At 46.9% G+C, this 13,247-nt stretch overlaps 1 protein-coding gene and 1 pseudogene across 1 annotated transcript; one reads left to right on the top strand and one right to left on the bottom strand.

The window, feature by feature from the left end:
• The first annotated feature begins 2,391 nt into the window (after positions 1-2,391).
• Positions 2,392-3,687, top strand: Foxb2 (forkhead box B2). The gene has a single exon (XM_076843500.2). It carries the CDS (start codon positions 2,392-2,394, stop codon positions 3,685-3,687), a length of 1,296 nt encoding a protein of 431 aa, XP_076699615.2.
• A 2,101-nt stretch (positions 3,688-5,788) lies between these two features.
• LOC143386386 (small ribosomal subunit protein eS4, X isoform-like) overlaps positions 5,789-13,247 on the bottom strand; it is an 89,283-nt pseudogene continuing 81,824 nt past the window's right edge.

Consider the following 13,247-nt stretch of genomic DNA (forward strand, 5'->3'; position numbering starts at 1 on the left):
TCCGCCCTCTTCACTGCACACCTGTTTCCGCTAAGCAACCCGACCAACAAACACCTCCCGTCGTGCAGCTTACCGAAAGCCAGAAGGTGAAAACACCCGACCTGGTGTCACCAAAATCGAGGGTTGGCGCCACAAACCACTAGGCTGACGGCTTTCTGCCTTAGGTTTTAGGCAGAGAAAATAAGAAATTAAAAACCATCCAGTGAGCCCTCGTTTCTAACTGCTCTTTTCTCCTCAAATCACGGAACTCAAAAAGAACCTGAAATTTTCCAACTTCGGACATCTCATTTCACAAATAATGAAAGTGAAGCCCAGAGATAAAACAGAGTATATTTGTTTCTAAACTCTAATTTCCCGCATGGCTTAAGGGTAATAGTACCCGAAACCAGAATATAATTTCAGGTCCTTCCTGCAGGCAGCTGTCATTTGCTGCTAAGTGAGAGAATGAAATGCAGAGCAGGGAAACTGTTAGCACTGGGATCTCAGCGTTTTGGTTTTTCCACCTTTCCCTCATGGTTCAGACCTGAGCCCTGTGGATTGCTAATTTTGGCTTCCTATTTAATTTACTCACCTCCCTTTCCGTTCTAAGTATAATGCAGTCTTCCTTCTGCCCACTGAAGTGATGGGACCCCTAAGCTCTCAACTCCTTTCTATCCCCAGTTCATACACCTTGAGAAACCTCACCCTCTCGGATCCACCCGTTCCAAGGAAGTGTTGGCGAAGCCTCCATTCTCCAGAGCTATCCTAATTTCCTGGTTATTGTCGGTATTGCCCTCTAGACCGATGTCCTGGAGTGCAGAGAACTGTCTGGTGCCTCCCTGTACTTGGCGCAGATTACTGGGCCTGACGTGCACACAGAACGCACAAAAAAAAAGAGTGATGAACTTGGCATTTGTCGGAAATGCCCCCAAATCTCTCCTCCCTGTTAACTTTTCCCTCCAACCCTCTGGACAGCGAGGTTTCTCTCAGAAAAGAGACCTGAAGGACGTATGCTCCGAACTTGACCTAGAGTGGCTAGCAACAGAGAAGCTCAAAGCCGATAGAGGAAAGGGTAAAGCGGAGGAGGCATGCAGAAGAGAAGAGGAGCCGGAAAGCAGTGTCCAGTTCCCCCCCACTCCAGCCCCCACCCGTGCTACGCTCCGCGCCGTAGCCCTGGTTTGGCGCCACAGCGGGGACTGCACCGGCCCTGTACCCCCTCCCAGAGGACAAGCTGCGCTCCCCGCCCCACTGGGCTGGGGCTGGAGCTGCCGCGCCGGTGCTGAACGCAAGGGTGGGGGCTTCCGAAAGAAGGTACAGGAGGGGGCGGGGGCGAGGCTCTGCGCCTTCTCGCCCCTTCTTCAGCTAGAGACTCGGCGGCGGCGGCGGAGTCCCTCAGCCTCGGTCATGTGATAGTCTCGAAGCGCGAGCTGCGGGGGTCTCGGCGTCTCAGGGACCATTACAAAACGCAGCCAGGAGAGCGCGTCGCCGCCACAGCCGCCGCCTCTTCTTCTCAAGACCCGCCCGGTAGAGCAACGGCAGCTGCAGCGAGGACCGCTGAGCTGGCCTGGGCCAGTCAGGCACTCGCCTGTCCTTCGCAGGCGCCCCCTCCAGCCTGCCGTCCTCGCTTAGCGTCCTGCACCCGGGCTCCTCTGCAGAGCTCGAAGGCGCCGCTGCTGCAGAAACCACCAAACTTTTTACCCGCAGCGACCGCCTAGGGATCGGTGTTTCTCCCATCCTCAGCTCCGCTGCGAATCTCCAGAGAAAGAGGGAGGCCCACGGGCTTCCAGAAGAGGTGCTTCTCTCTCCTTACTTTCTCTCTCTCCTCCAGGAAAACCGAGAACTCCTGCGTGGACCAAGCAGTGGGCTAAGGGGCAGCGCCCAGGGCGCTGGAAATCACGCCACCTCTGGCTTCCAGGTCATCTAATGCAAACTCGGGTTTAAAGAGCTAGAGTCCCCACTATCCAGTCCTTCCTTCCAGGCAATTTGCCGTGGGCTTCCGTTGGCCGAGAAAAGGCAAAGAAGAGGCCACAAAGAAAAACGGCCCCTCGCCACTCGCTCCTCCGCCTCCTGCTCCAGCATGCATTCTCTGGCCACCCAGGGGAATACGCAGAGAAGGCAACGGTAAAGCTGGCGCGCCCCTCCCGCGACTGTGTGCGCCTGTCGGCGACCGTCCGGACCAGAAGTTGCGGGCGTCCTAGAGCGGAGTTGGCCCGAAAGACCAAGCGCGGAGACTCCCGGCTACTCCAAGAAGGCGGGGAAGAGAAGCAGAGCGGGCCTGAGGGGCTAGAGGGAGGGGCGGCTGGGCTGGCCCGGGGGAGTGAGAGTTAGTGAGGGCATCCAGGCCCCGGGCGTGGTGTGCGGAGCGCGCTGCGGCCCACTGTGGGCCGGAGGGTAGTGGAGGAGCTGGGGGCGATGCCGCGGCCGGGAAAGAGTTCGTACAGTGACCAAAAGCCGCCCTATTCGTACATCTCGCTGACCGCCATGGCCATTCAGCACTCGGCGGAGAAGATGCTGCCGCTGAGCGACATTTACAAGTTCATCATGGAGCGCTTCCCCTACTACCGCGAGCACACTCAGCGCTGGCAGAACAGCCTGCGCCACAACCTCTCCTTCAACGACTGTTTCATCAAGATCCCGAGGCGGCCAGACCAGCCGGGTAAGGGTAGCTTCTGGGCGCTGCACCCCGACTGCGGCGACATGTTTGAGAACGGCAGCTTCCTGCGGCGCCGCAAGCGCTTCAAGGTGCTGCGCGCGGACCACGCTCACCTGCATGCTGGAAGCACCAAGGGCGCGCCAGGAGCGGGACCCGCAGGTCACCTGCATCCCCACCACCCCCATCACCCGCACCACCACCATCACCATCATCACACTGCCACACACCACCACCATCACCACCACCCGCCCCAGCCGCCTCCGCCCCCGCCCCCGCCGCACATGGTGCACTATTTCCACCAGCAGCCGCCTCCTGCTCCGCAGCCTCCACCGCACCTCCCGTCGCAGGCCCCGCAACAGCCGCCCCAGCAGTCGCAGCCTCAACAGCCATCTCACCCCGGCAAGATGCAGGAGGCGGCGGCGGTGGCGGCGGCGGCGGCGGCGGCCGCGGCCGCCGCGGTGGGCAGCGTGGGGCGCCTGTCTCAATTCCCACCCTACGGGCTGGGTTCGGCCGCGGCCGCAGCCGCAGCTGCAGCCGCGTCCACATCCGGCTTCAAGCACCCGTTCGCCATCGAGAACATCATCGGCCGGGACTACAAGGGCGTGCTACAGGCTGGTGGGCTGCCCTTAGCGTCTGTCATGCACCACCTGGGCTACCCAGTGCCAGGTCAGCTCAGCAACGTCGTGAGCTCGGTGTGGCCTCACGTTGGCGTCATGGATTCGGTGGCCGCGGCCGCCGCGGCCGCCGCCGCAGCCGGGGTCCCTGTAGGCCCGGAGTACGGGGCATTCGGGGTGCCAGTCAAGGCCCTGTGCCACTCAGCAAGCCAGAGCCTGCCGGCTGTGCCGGTGCCCATCAAGCCTACACCTGCGCTACCACCCGTGACCGCGCTGCCGCCGGCGCTCACCGTCCCGGCGGCTTCACAGCAGCCGCCAACGCCAACTGCGGTGTGCTCTGCCTCCACAGCCTCGCCCGCAGCCACTTTGCTGGAGCCCACCGCTCCAAGCGCGGCGGAGAGCAAGGGCGGCTCCCTGCACTCGGTTCTGGTGCACTCCTAAGTGACCCGGCGGGGTAGGGAAAACAAACGCGAGAGGAGACGCCCGGCGCGGAACTGCACCTACCGCCCCAGAGGGAGAGGGCGCCCTCAGAAGGCGGGGCAGAGCTGGCGAGTCCGAGGCTTTGCGTTAAAGGAAGGTATTTAAACCAGCGAACAAAATCCGAAAAGTGGATTGTCCAGTGGTCTGAATAAACATAACTCTCCTGGTGTCTGTGTTTATACTATGTTGTACAATCAGATTAATGAAAGTCAATTTTTCAGGTAAGAGTTTCCATTGTAATTATTATAATCAATAAGTTATGGGGGGAGGGAGCAAAAGAGGTTGGGGAGCCTCATTCATTGGCAAATTGACAATGGATTTCGACCCTTATTTCTGGGAGCAGAAACTGACTGAACTAAACCTCGCGGAGAAACCTAACAGAGAGTGATGCTGAGACGGATTTCAGCCGCCAAGTTTCTCTCATCCCTTGGCAGTCGCCTCTCGTGAATATTCAAGACAAAACTCCATCCACTAAGGAAATCTCCTTTCAGTTGAGAAGGAAAAAGGGGTACCTTTGATACCGTTATTTTCTACGTCAGCTAAATGAGCGAAAACACAGCGTCAAGAATAAAATCACTTTGAGCGGGGAGGAGACAGTAGGAGCGCACAGGAAAGGTCTTTGGGAAACAGTTGAGTTTCTTGGCCTTGACCCGGGGGTCGAGAAAGATAGGAGGAATTGCTAAAGCAATTAGTTTGCATACAAAAAAAAAAAAAAAAAAAGAGTGGCAGCGGCTTAAAGAGCAAAACCTCAGGTTCCAAAAGTAAAGTTGGGGAAACAACACAACCAAAGAGAGACAATACAAGCGACTTTCCACCTGCAGTTCGTTTGTATGCCAATCAGATGGTAGATCTTGAGGAGCCCAAGAATACAGTGAATTCCCACGATCTGTTCTATCTGGAATTTAAAGGGGAAAAAAAAAAAAACACTTATATCACGAGATTTTGTTCTCTTGACTCATTAATGCGAGAAAAACTTATGCATCATCCAACAGTGTTGCTTTTTAATACTTGCAAGAGCGTTGGGGGCTGTTCCCTGCCAGCCTTCTTGGATAGAAGCTCCCAGTCTGACCCCGTCACTTTTGCACGCTGCAGCAGTTCAGTGTTATTCCCTGTGCTGTTTGGGCGCTTGTGTCTTTCAGGCAAATTCTGCAGTTTCAGTTTGTGAATGGAAAAGAAACTTGCCTTGTCTCTTCTGGCCCGACCCCCTCTTTTGAGTCCCAGGAATAGCACTTTACTTGCAACAAACTTTTAGGAACGAAGTGGGGAGGAGTGGGGAGGAATCAGCTTTGCTCCTTGGCTCTAATCACCTCTGGCTTGTGTCCGCGCCGCGCTGGGGTTGTGACTGCACTTGGGTCCTGTCTGCTGGTGTTGTACGCGGTGTTCTCCATTAAAGCTTCTCTCTGGACATTCGGACGCGAGTGTGAAGATGTTTGTCTTCTCAAGAAGCGAGACCACCTTAGTCTGAGTGCCCACTCCCCTTTATTAAAAATCTCCTTTCCCTTTATGTCATAAACTTCAGAACTTCAAAGGAGTGAGTTCACAGGCGAGCCACCCGTGGGGACAAATTTCCTCCATTGCTCCTAGAGCTCCCTGCAACTGTTGGCTCAGTTATCTTCCCTACCTGTTTTCATAACGCTAGTTTCCTAATTGAGTTTCATTAAATACATACACCTCAATGCTAGAGGCTGAATTAGCCAGAACTCGTAATTAATTCTCTTTATCACCACCACCCGCCTCCTTTTCGTGAGATCCTCAAGGGCAGACCAAGGCTGGTGACTCGGTGCCAGCGTGGTGGGTGCCCAACGGCACCCCTTTAAGTTTGCGGGGTTGTAGTGGGGCCCGCGAGACTGAGGTCGGGACGCTGCCACCAGCACAGCTGCCGACATTAACGAGGTGCGCAGGATCCTCCATGGCGTCCTGAAAGACCTGTTGAGCGCTGGTGCCAGAACGCGCGCTCAGCAAGCTAGGCATCCGTGGTGACCACAGCCTGGAACTCAGGGCCAGGGAGCTCTCAGCCCGTGAGAGCTCGCAGCCCCGCAGCAAGTGTTAGCTACCGGGGATCCTAGTGCGGCAGCCGCAGCAAGGCTAAGCAGGGAGTGGGCGAGCGGGCTCCGGCAGCGAGCGAGTGACCCCCTTGGGGCCCCAACAGGGCAGCTAGGTCTCCACCTCCATCCTTCACCAAAGCTGCACCTTGAACCAGCTTTTCTCTGCCCAGCCACTCCCAAGGAAAGTCTTCTCGGAACTTTCATCAAAATAAAATAAAAAGCCCAAAAGGTGACCTTTGCATAGTGGTATTGCTGGGGAGATTTGAGTTACACCTCAAAAACAGGTGTTTGCATGTATCCCTCATTTGCAAGTCTCATTACAGCGTGCCAACTAAGTTTTGTCCTCTCATGAGAGACGTGTCACAGATCACTGACTCCTTGGGGGCTCAAACAATTCAGGAGTTTATCTTATTTTTCCTGCTTGAGATTCTGCAAGGCTCCCTGCAGAGTTTTTCTCTCCACTAGTCTGAGACTGTTGAAATGGAGGAGGGGGGAGAGCCCAAGGACTTTGGGTTCATAGATTTGGGGAGGTTTGGGAGTCTGGCATCTCTATCATCTTTGAGTGAGCCGGTGCCTTAGGTCCTAGACCAGCGCCCTAGTGTAGGGACAGGAGACGCTCCATCTAAAGGAGTGACTGGATCCCAGGAGTTTCTTCACGGATCCTCTTTTCCTTTCCCACCTTCCAGAATGATCTTGTGTGCTTTTGAGCGGTGGTGCCCAGGGTCTCACTTCCGGGAAAGGGGCGTAACCCAAAGTGTGGGTGGGTACCCAAGAAAGTTGGCCCAAGCCCCTGGCGAGAAGAGCCTGTGAACATTTACCTGGGAAAAGATTGAGTAGTGGGCCCTTGTGCTTTTTTACAGGACCCTCCTGGCATCCAATCCCTGCTGAGTAGCCCTCCCGACCTCAGAGCGGGGAACACGGACGTTTTGTTTTTATGGTAAGGAGAAAAAGAAAGGAGACAGAAGGTAAAGGGAGCTTAGAGATGGTTCAAGTTTTCATCCAGGAGGGATCTCTGGTACCCAGAGGACGATACGCAGGACGTGGAGACAGAGAACAGGGAACCTCATGTAAATAAACTCAGAGGGAGGGCCCTTCCTGCTAAAGATTTCATCTCAAGGGAGGCCCTGATTAAAGACCTCTACCTCCCTGAGACCTCTCTTAACTAAGATGGGGTCTGTTGGGCCATAAGTCTATTGTGAGGAGGTTTGTCCCCACAAGCACCCCCTCCCCGTGAACCCAGAACCAGGCAGGAACAGTCTGGACAGAGGAGGTGTCCAGACAGGGAGGAGGTGCTGGTGGGGACAGACAGACATTCCTCTGGAATACTAGGACTGGGAGAATTTTATGTCCTAGCTCACTGCTTCTCACCAAGATGGTTTGTTTTGTTTTGTGTTTTTTTGTTTGTTTTGTTTTGTTAAACCCAAGTGCCAAAAATCAGTCACTCCTTAAAGACCTTGGAACCAGGCTCCTGTGCTTCTTTTAAATGTGTTATTAGGAGGTCAAGCTATTAATAAAGTATTGCCCTGGCAATAAAGTTTATGGAAAGTCCCTATACCTGACATAAGAATAAGTTAACAGGGATAATTTGATAGCACTCTCAACTGGGTGTATGGTCCCATCTAATCTCACAGGTATTTGCCCTCTAGCTGCAGGTCAGAATGGGAGTTCTGAACATAAGTAAGATGGAAGAGAAGCAGGTATTAATTTGTGACCATCTCAGTTCACAAGTATAATAAAAATCACTTTGGGTAGGCAGGTGCTTGTGGAGATAATATGCAGCTATGCTTCTGATTGCCAAGATAATAGACAAGTTCATAGTTGTCTAGTGTGGTAGTATAATCCCAGCTGCTGGGAAGCTGAGGCAGGAGGATGGAAAGTTCCAGGCCAGTCTGGGCAACATAGTGAGGCCATGTCTCAAAAATAAAATCAGTCAATCAATCAATAAAAATGTAAAAGGCTTGGAGTGCAGCTCAGTGGTAGAGCATTTGCCTAGCATGTGGAAGGCCCCAGGGTTCAATTCCCAGTGAGGATGGATGGATGGATAGATAGATAGATAGATAGATAGATAGATAGATAGATAGATATTTTGGGGAGGGCTATAGTTGCTTAGCCCAGTCACACATTGAATGAACAGAACACCTAAGAAATACAGGATATGCAATAAGGAGGGAGGGGGCTCTTAGTGTAGGTGTCCTTAAAAGTAGAAGGAAACCCACTTGGAATGATCTATTTGATTTTATTTCCCTGGGAAACTAAGAAGAGAGCTAAGGGCTGAGGGAGGACACACCTACATTATCTGTGGTGGCAAAAACAGGCCCTCCTGCAAGGACCGGAATTGGCACAGTTGGCATCTGGCACTTAGGAAGCTTGTCAGCCGGGCTGGCTTGTGGTCAATTATCTCCTTAAGTAGACTGGCACCAGTCCAGCCAGGGAGGAGAACTAGTTACATTCATAGGAATCAGAGCCAGTTAGCTGGAAGTGGCACTGCTGAATTCCAAGCATCTTTGTGTTGGAGGGTTGGAAGGTTTGATCAACACATATCCTTCTGGGATTCAAAGGTGACATTTGCCTGCTTGGCACTAGTACAGGAACTCAAGAGTATGAAAATAGGATGAATTAGGAGAAGAAACATGGATCTTCAAAGGGATATATTCCACTTAAGTTCCATTCACCTGACAAAATTGCCATTTCTGATACACACAAAATAACACAGAAATCCTTATAAATTGAGCAGGGTCAAGATCCTTCACTGGATAAGTATCTGGTTTCTCACTGTACCTATGAAATGTCAAGACAGGATAGTTTGCAGGGGGGGGGGTGTGTTCATGTTGAGTGATGTGACATTAGTGATTACAAGAGCATGTGTCTATAATTCTGTATGGGAGTCCTGGGGAAGGTTAGGGTTGGCACTGAACATGGGAAACCAAAGAAATAGTTACAAAAATCAGGGATGACCTTTTGTGGGCTTAAGGGCAGAGTGGGGATCCAAGTGCAGATGAAAAGTCCTTGGATTGTGGAGGGTGAAATAGTTTCTTCAAGTCTGACATTGCCATGTTGTTCATTCAAAACATTTTCATTAACATTGTCTTTCCAAGTTCAAATGCTACTTCATACCTTTTGGAGGAGATTGAAGGGATCTGCTTGGGTTTTAAATTCAGTCTGAAACTATTGCTTAAACAATATGAATTTGGCAAAACCCCAGGTATACTCCCGTTATTATATTAAAGGATATTCCCCTTTAATATCCCCTGTGTATTTTAAGAAAAATTGAAGCCACATGTTGCTCTTTTCTCCTTGCATCCAAGTGTGATTTTACTGAATTTTAGTATGGTGCATCAAATCCAAATTCTGAGTTTTAATCCATAATATACTCATATGATCTACACACAGTCACATGATATGCACATATGTCCTTGAGCAGAAAATAAAGCATCTGAGAACTATAGTTTTACTATAGTAACACTTCTTTAGACTAAAGAGTCATGCTATGCTATGCCACATTAAAAATGGTTTTATAAAATTATCAAAAAATTCTGAAAACCTAACTCATGAGAAGAGTTAAAGAATATTGCTAAGAAGATATTTTTGGTTTTATTTAATTTTATCCAAACAGTTCTTGTCTGCCACAAGTAAAAGGGATTTTTGTGCACAGGGAACATCTCATCTTCGCTCATAAGCCACAGACCTCATTACTGCAACATCATTTTTAACATGCGTTAGAATATGTTTTCCCTTCTGAGCCACTGCCAGTCTTGTCAGCACTTTCAGGGACAGCATGTTCTCACTGTTGCTGCAGATGGATGCTTAGGAAGAAGGAAGCAAGAGAGCTGAGGTCCAAATCCAGCTGAATTGGATTTATTCCAGAGAGGATTGACAATGATACACATAGATGACAAAAGGAAGGAAGGAGGGGGTGGGAAGAGGTAGGGGAGTGCACTTAATTCTGACAAAACAAAGCCAAAAAAAAAAAAAGTTCTTTATAATTTTCTCACCGATTACCATTGCTTTGGTTTCTTCTGAGAAACTATAGACAAATTCTTTCAATGTGTATTAGTTTTTCTGAAAGCCTACTTACCTAGAGTCATCTTGCCTTAAAAACACATTCCTCTTTCAAGAATGATTCTCAGCTAGACTAGGCAGTGCCTTTCAGCCTCATTTATTGCCTAAAATGATGAGGCTTAGTCTGCCTAAAAGTTCATCCCAGATAAGGATTTTGTGACATTAACCTTGTTGCAATTTTTTTTAATAGGGATTAACTAAATCCTCATAGAGAAATATTTAAATAATTTATGCTATTTGCATACTGCAGAATATCATGAAGCATTACAAGTAATGTTTTGTAAAATTTTACTCATAATAGCAAAGGTTTATGAATCCTATGGAGGGGAAGCTATATTCAGTATAATCTTGTCCCCATAATATATATTGAAAAGGTACATCACTAGAGAGGACTAAATCAATATTAACTCTTGGCAATTTTGTATTGGTGAATTTATATCATTTTCTTGTTTTCTATGTGTTTTAGATTGGTTTAGACTGTCTACACCTATTATATCTTATTTTTAAAATTTTTTTCTTCTTTCAGTGCTGGGGTCTAAATTCAGGGACTCATACACATCAGGCATGTCATACCTGTATAATCAGGGAAAGGAATAGGCAACAGTCTATCTAGCTGATATAACTAGAATTTCAACAAAATGTAAAAAGTTATTTTTTTAATGTAGTATTTTAAGTGTGGAGTACAAGTGAAGAGAGCTGATACAAATACACTTTAAAACCAAAGAGCAGCAAAGACACCTGAAATTACACATACCTTGCCCCTTTGCTTCAGACCATTCTGTCAGAAAGAAAAAAGAAGGACTATCACTTTAAGCTTTGATATTTGGGGAAAAAATTCCCAAGCATCATCATCCCATAAAGCTTGAATAGGAAAATGTTAAGGGGTTAAAATTACAAAAGATACTTGATAAAGAATAAATCTCACACTTTTGTTACTTCTACTAACTTACTCTGTTTTCATGAATTTTGCATTTCATGAATTTTTATAGTAGCCTTGAACTCTTTGGGAAACTAAGGAGATAACAAACCTGAAGTACATATATTCACAAGCTTAGACATTTCCTTCCAAATGAAAATAATATTTAAGCTGGGTGCCGTGGTGCACACCTGTAATCCCAGCAACTCAGGAAGCTAAGGCAAGAGGATCACAAGTTCAAGGCCAGCCTAGGCAAATAAGCGAGACCCTGCCTCAAAATAAAATTTAAAATGGGCTGGGTATGTAGGTCAATGATTGACTTACAAGTGTAAGACCCTAAGTTCAATTCCCAGTACCAAAAAGAAACAAGAAAAAAATAGAAAAATAATATGCAGTTTTCCAAAACACTGGTACCATTTTTCTTTCTCCTAGTTGACGAACCCTTTTTGAATAGTAATAAAGTTTCTTTTTAATGGTCTGAAAGTGTATTTTGAAGAATTGATGGCTGAAAATTCCCTAAATTTGGCAAAAGACACGAATGTACAGATTAAAGCAGCTCAACAAACTCCAGAGGTCAAAGAAATCCACACCAAAACACAACCAGTGAAGCTTCTAGAAATTAAAAACACTGCTCTCAAAATATTCTTTTTAATAATAACCTTAAAATTTCAATTAAATATATTATACACAAAGATGTCATTTGGCTCTAATCAAGAGAAAAACAGTGAAGGACAAGTATTCCAAAGTCTTTTCAAGTTTTTCACATCTAATACACAATGTCAGTGCAAGTTTACAATTAAATTTTACTATGGTATAAAAAAATCTAAAGTCCAAACTACCAACAACTGAGGTAAATCTTTATAAATAAACATTATCGAGTAACTTAGTTTAAAGCAGACTGAACACAACACAGCCTCTTCTGTACTCTCAAGCTATAGGAGCGTGACTTTTGGAATGAACATGATTATCAGTAGGGGACATCTCAATAAGTGACAGAAGGAGCTGCAGGGTCCCCAGCTTCAGGGTAAGAGTGCCCTCACAGAAACTCTGCAGCCCACCAAGGAGCAAGCTGGATGCTGCTCCTGGCTGTGAAGGCTCAGTTGAGTCCTTGTCTTAATCAGCACTACTTGGGCTCTCTCCCTAGTTTTTTCTCTGTCCTTTTTTTCCACCTCCCTCCTTTGTGTCCTTGAACTTAAAGCTCAAGGACAACTTCTATTCCTCCACCATCCTGACCCTGGACAAATTCATCACATATCCCCCATCTTTATAAATTCTACCCCTGCAACTTACCACTGATCTCCTTAGAGCTCCATCCCATTAGCATTATGGGACAACTCAGCCCAGCCACAATGCCCTGGCATATCCTAGTAATAAAGTTTTTAAGATGGATTTTTAGTTGCTAGTTATATTAGTTTGAGTAAATTTGCATTGTATCTTTTCTATCTATACCAAATTTTTTAGTCTCCAAAACAAAAAATGTAAAACCTTTCAACTACCAGAATATTGAGCAACTTTAGAAGATTGAACATATCTCAACTTTTATACCAGAACCCTGTTAGTGTATCATATAGCTACAGATCATTGAGCTTTGAGTTTTCAAATAAATTTTACTAGAGAACTAAAATATTGAAATTATAAGACAAATTTTTAACCTAAGGGAACCAGAGACTCAAAGTATAATCAAATATATCCAGTTTTACCAGCTAAAAGTACAAAGTAAGTTCATTATTTCTTTAGCATACAAAAGCAAAAGTTGCATCCTCATCAGAAATTTCATTTCTTTCCTGTCAGAGAACCCCAGGGGTTGACTTAGGCAAGATTCCACCCACTTTTTTCCCATAATTTTATTTGTGCATTATAGTAGACATAATGGTGGATTCATTTTTATATATTCATACATGCACAAATACATTACTTTACACAGAATAAATGAAAAGTCTATCCCACCTGGTAACACAATTTCTCACATTTTAAGTGCACATGAATTATCTGGAGATATTTTTAAAACAGTTTGCTGGGTTCCATCTCCAGAGATTTTGATTCAGCAGAAGTGGGGCCTGAGATTGTGCATGGATTAACCCACCAATGAGGTTTTCACAGCTTTCTAAATCTAATCATTTTACCTCTGAACATTTGTACATTGCCTAACATATAAGCTTTTGGGGGACATTAAAGATCCAAACCATAACATTCTACCCCTTACAATTTGTTACATATTTCAAATAACTAGAAGAGAAGAATTTGAAGTTTCCTATCACATAGAAACAATAAGTGCTTAAGGAGACAGAAATGCTAATTATCCTGATATTATCATTATACACTTATCAATTTATAACACAGTGCTCCATAAATAAAAATGAAACTACATGTCAGTTTAAAAAATAATAATAATTTATTTTAAAAATGGAGCCAGGCTAGGATGTCATTCAGTGGTTGACGCTTGCCCACGCAGGAGGCCTTAGACTCAATCTTTAGCACTACATAAACAAACAAACAAACAA

Source organism: Callospermophilus lateralis, chromosome 2, assembly GCF_048772815.1.
Source record: "Callospermophilus lateralis isolate mCalLat2 chromosome 2, mCalLat2.hap1, whole genome shotgun sequence".
In the NCBI taxonomy this organism is placed as follows: domain Eukaryota; kingdom Metazoa; phylum Chordata; class Mammalia; order Rodentia; family Sciuridae; genus Callospermophilus; species Callospermophilus lateralis.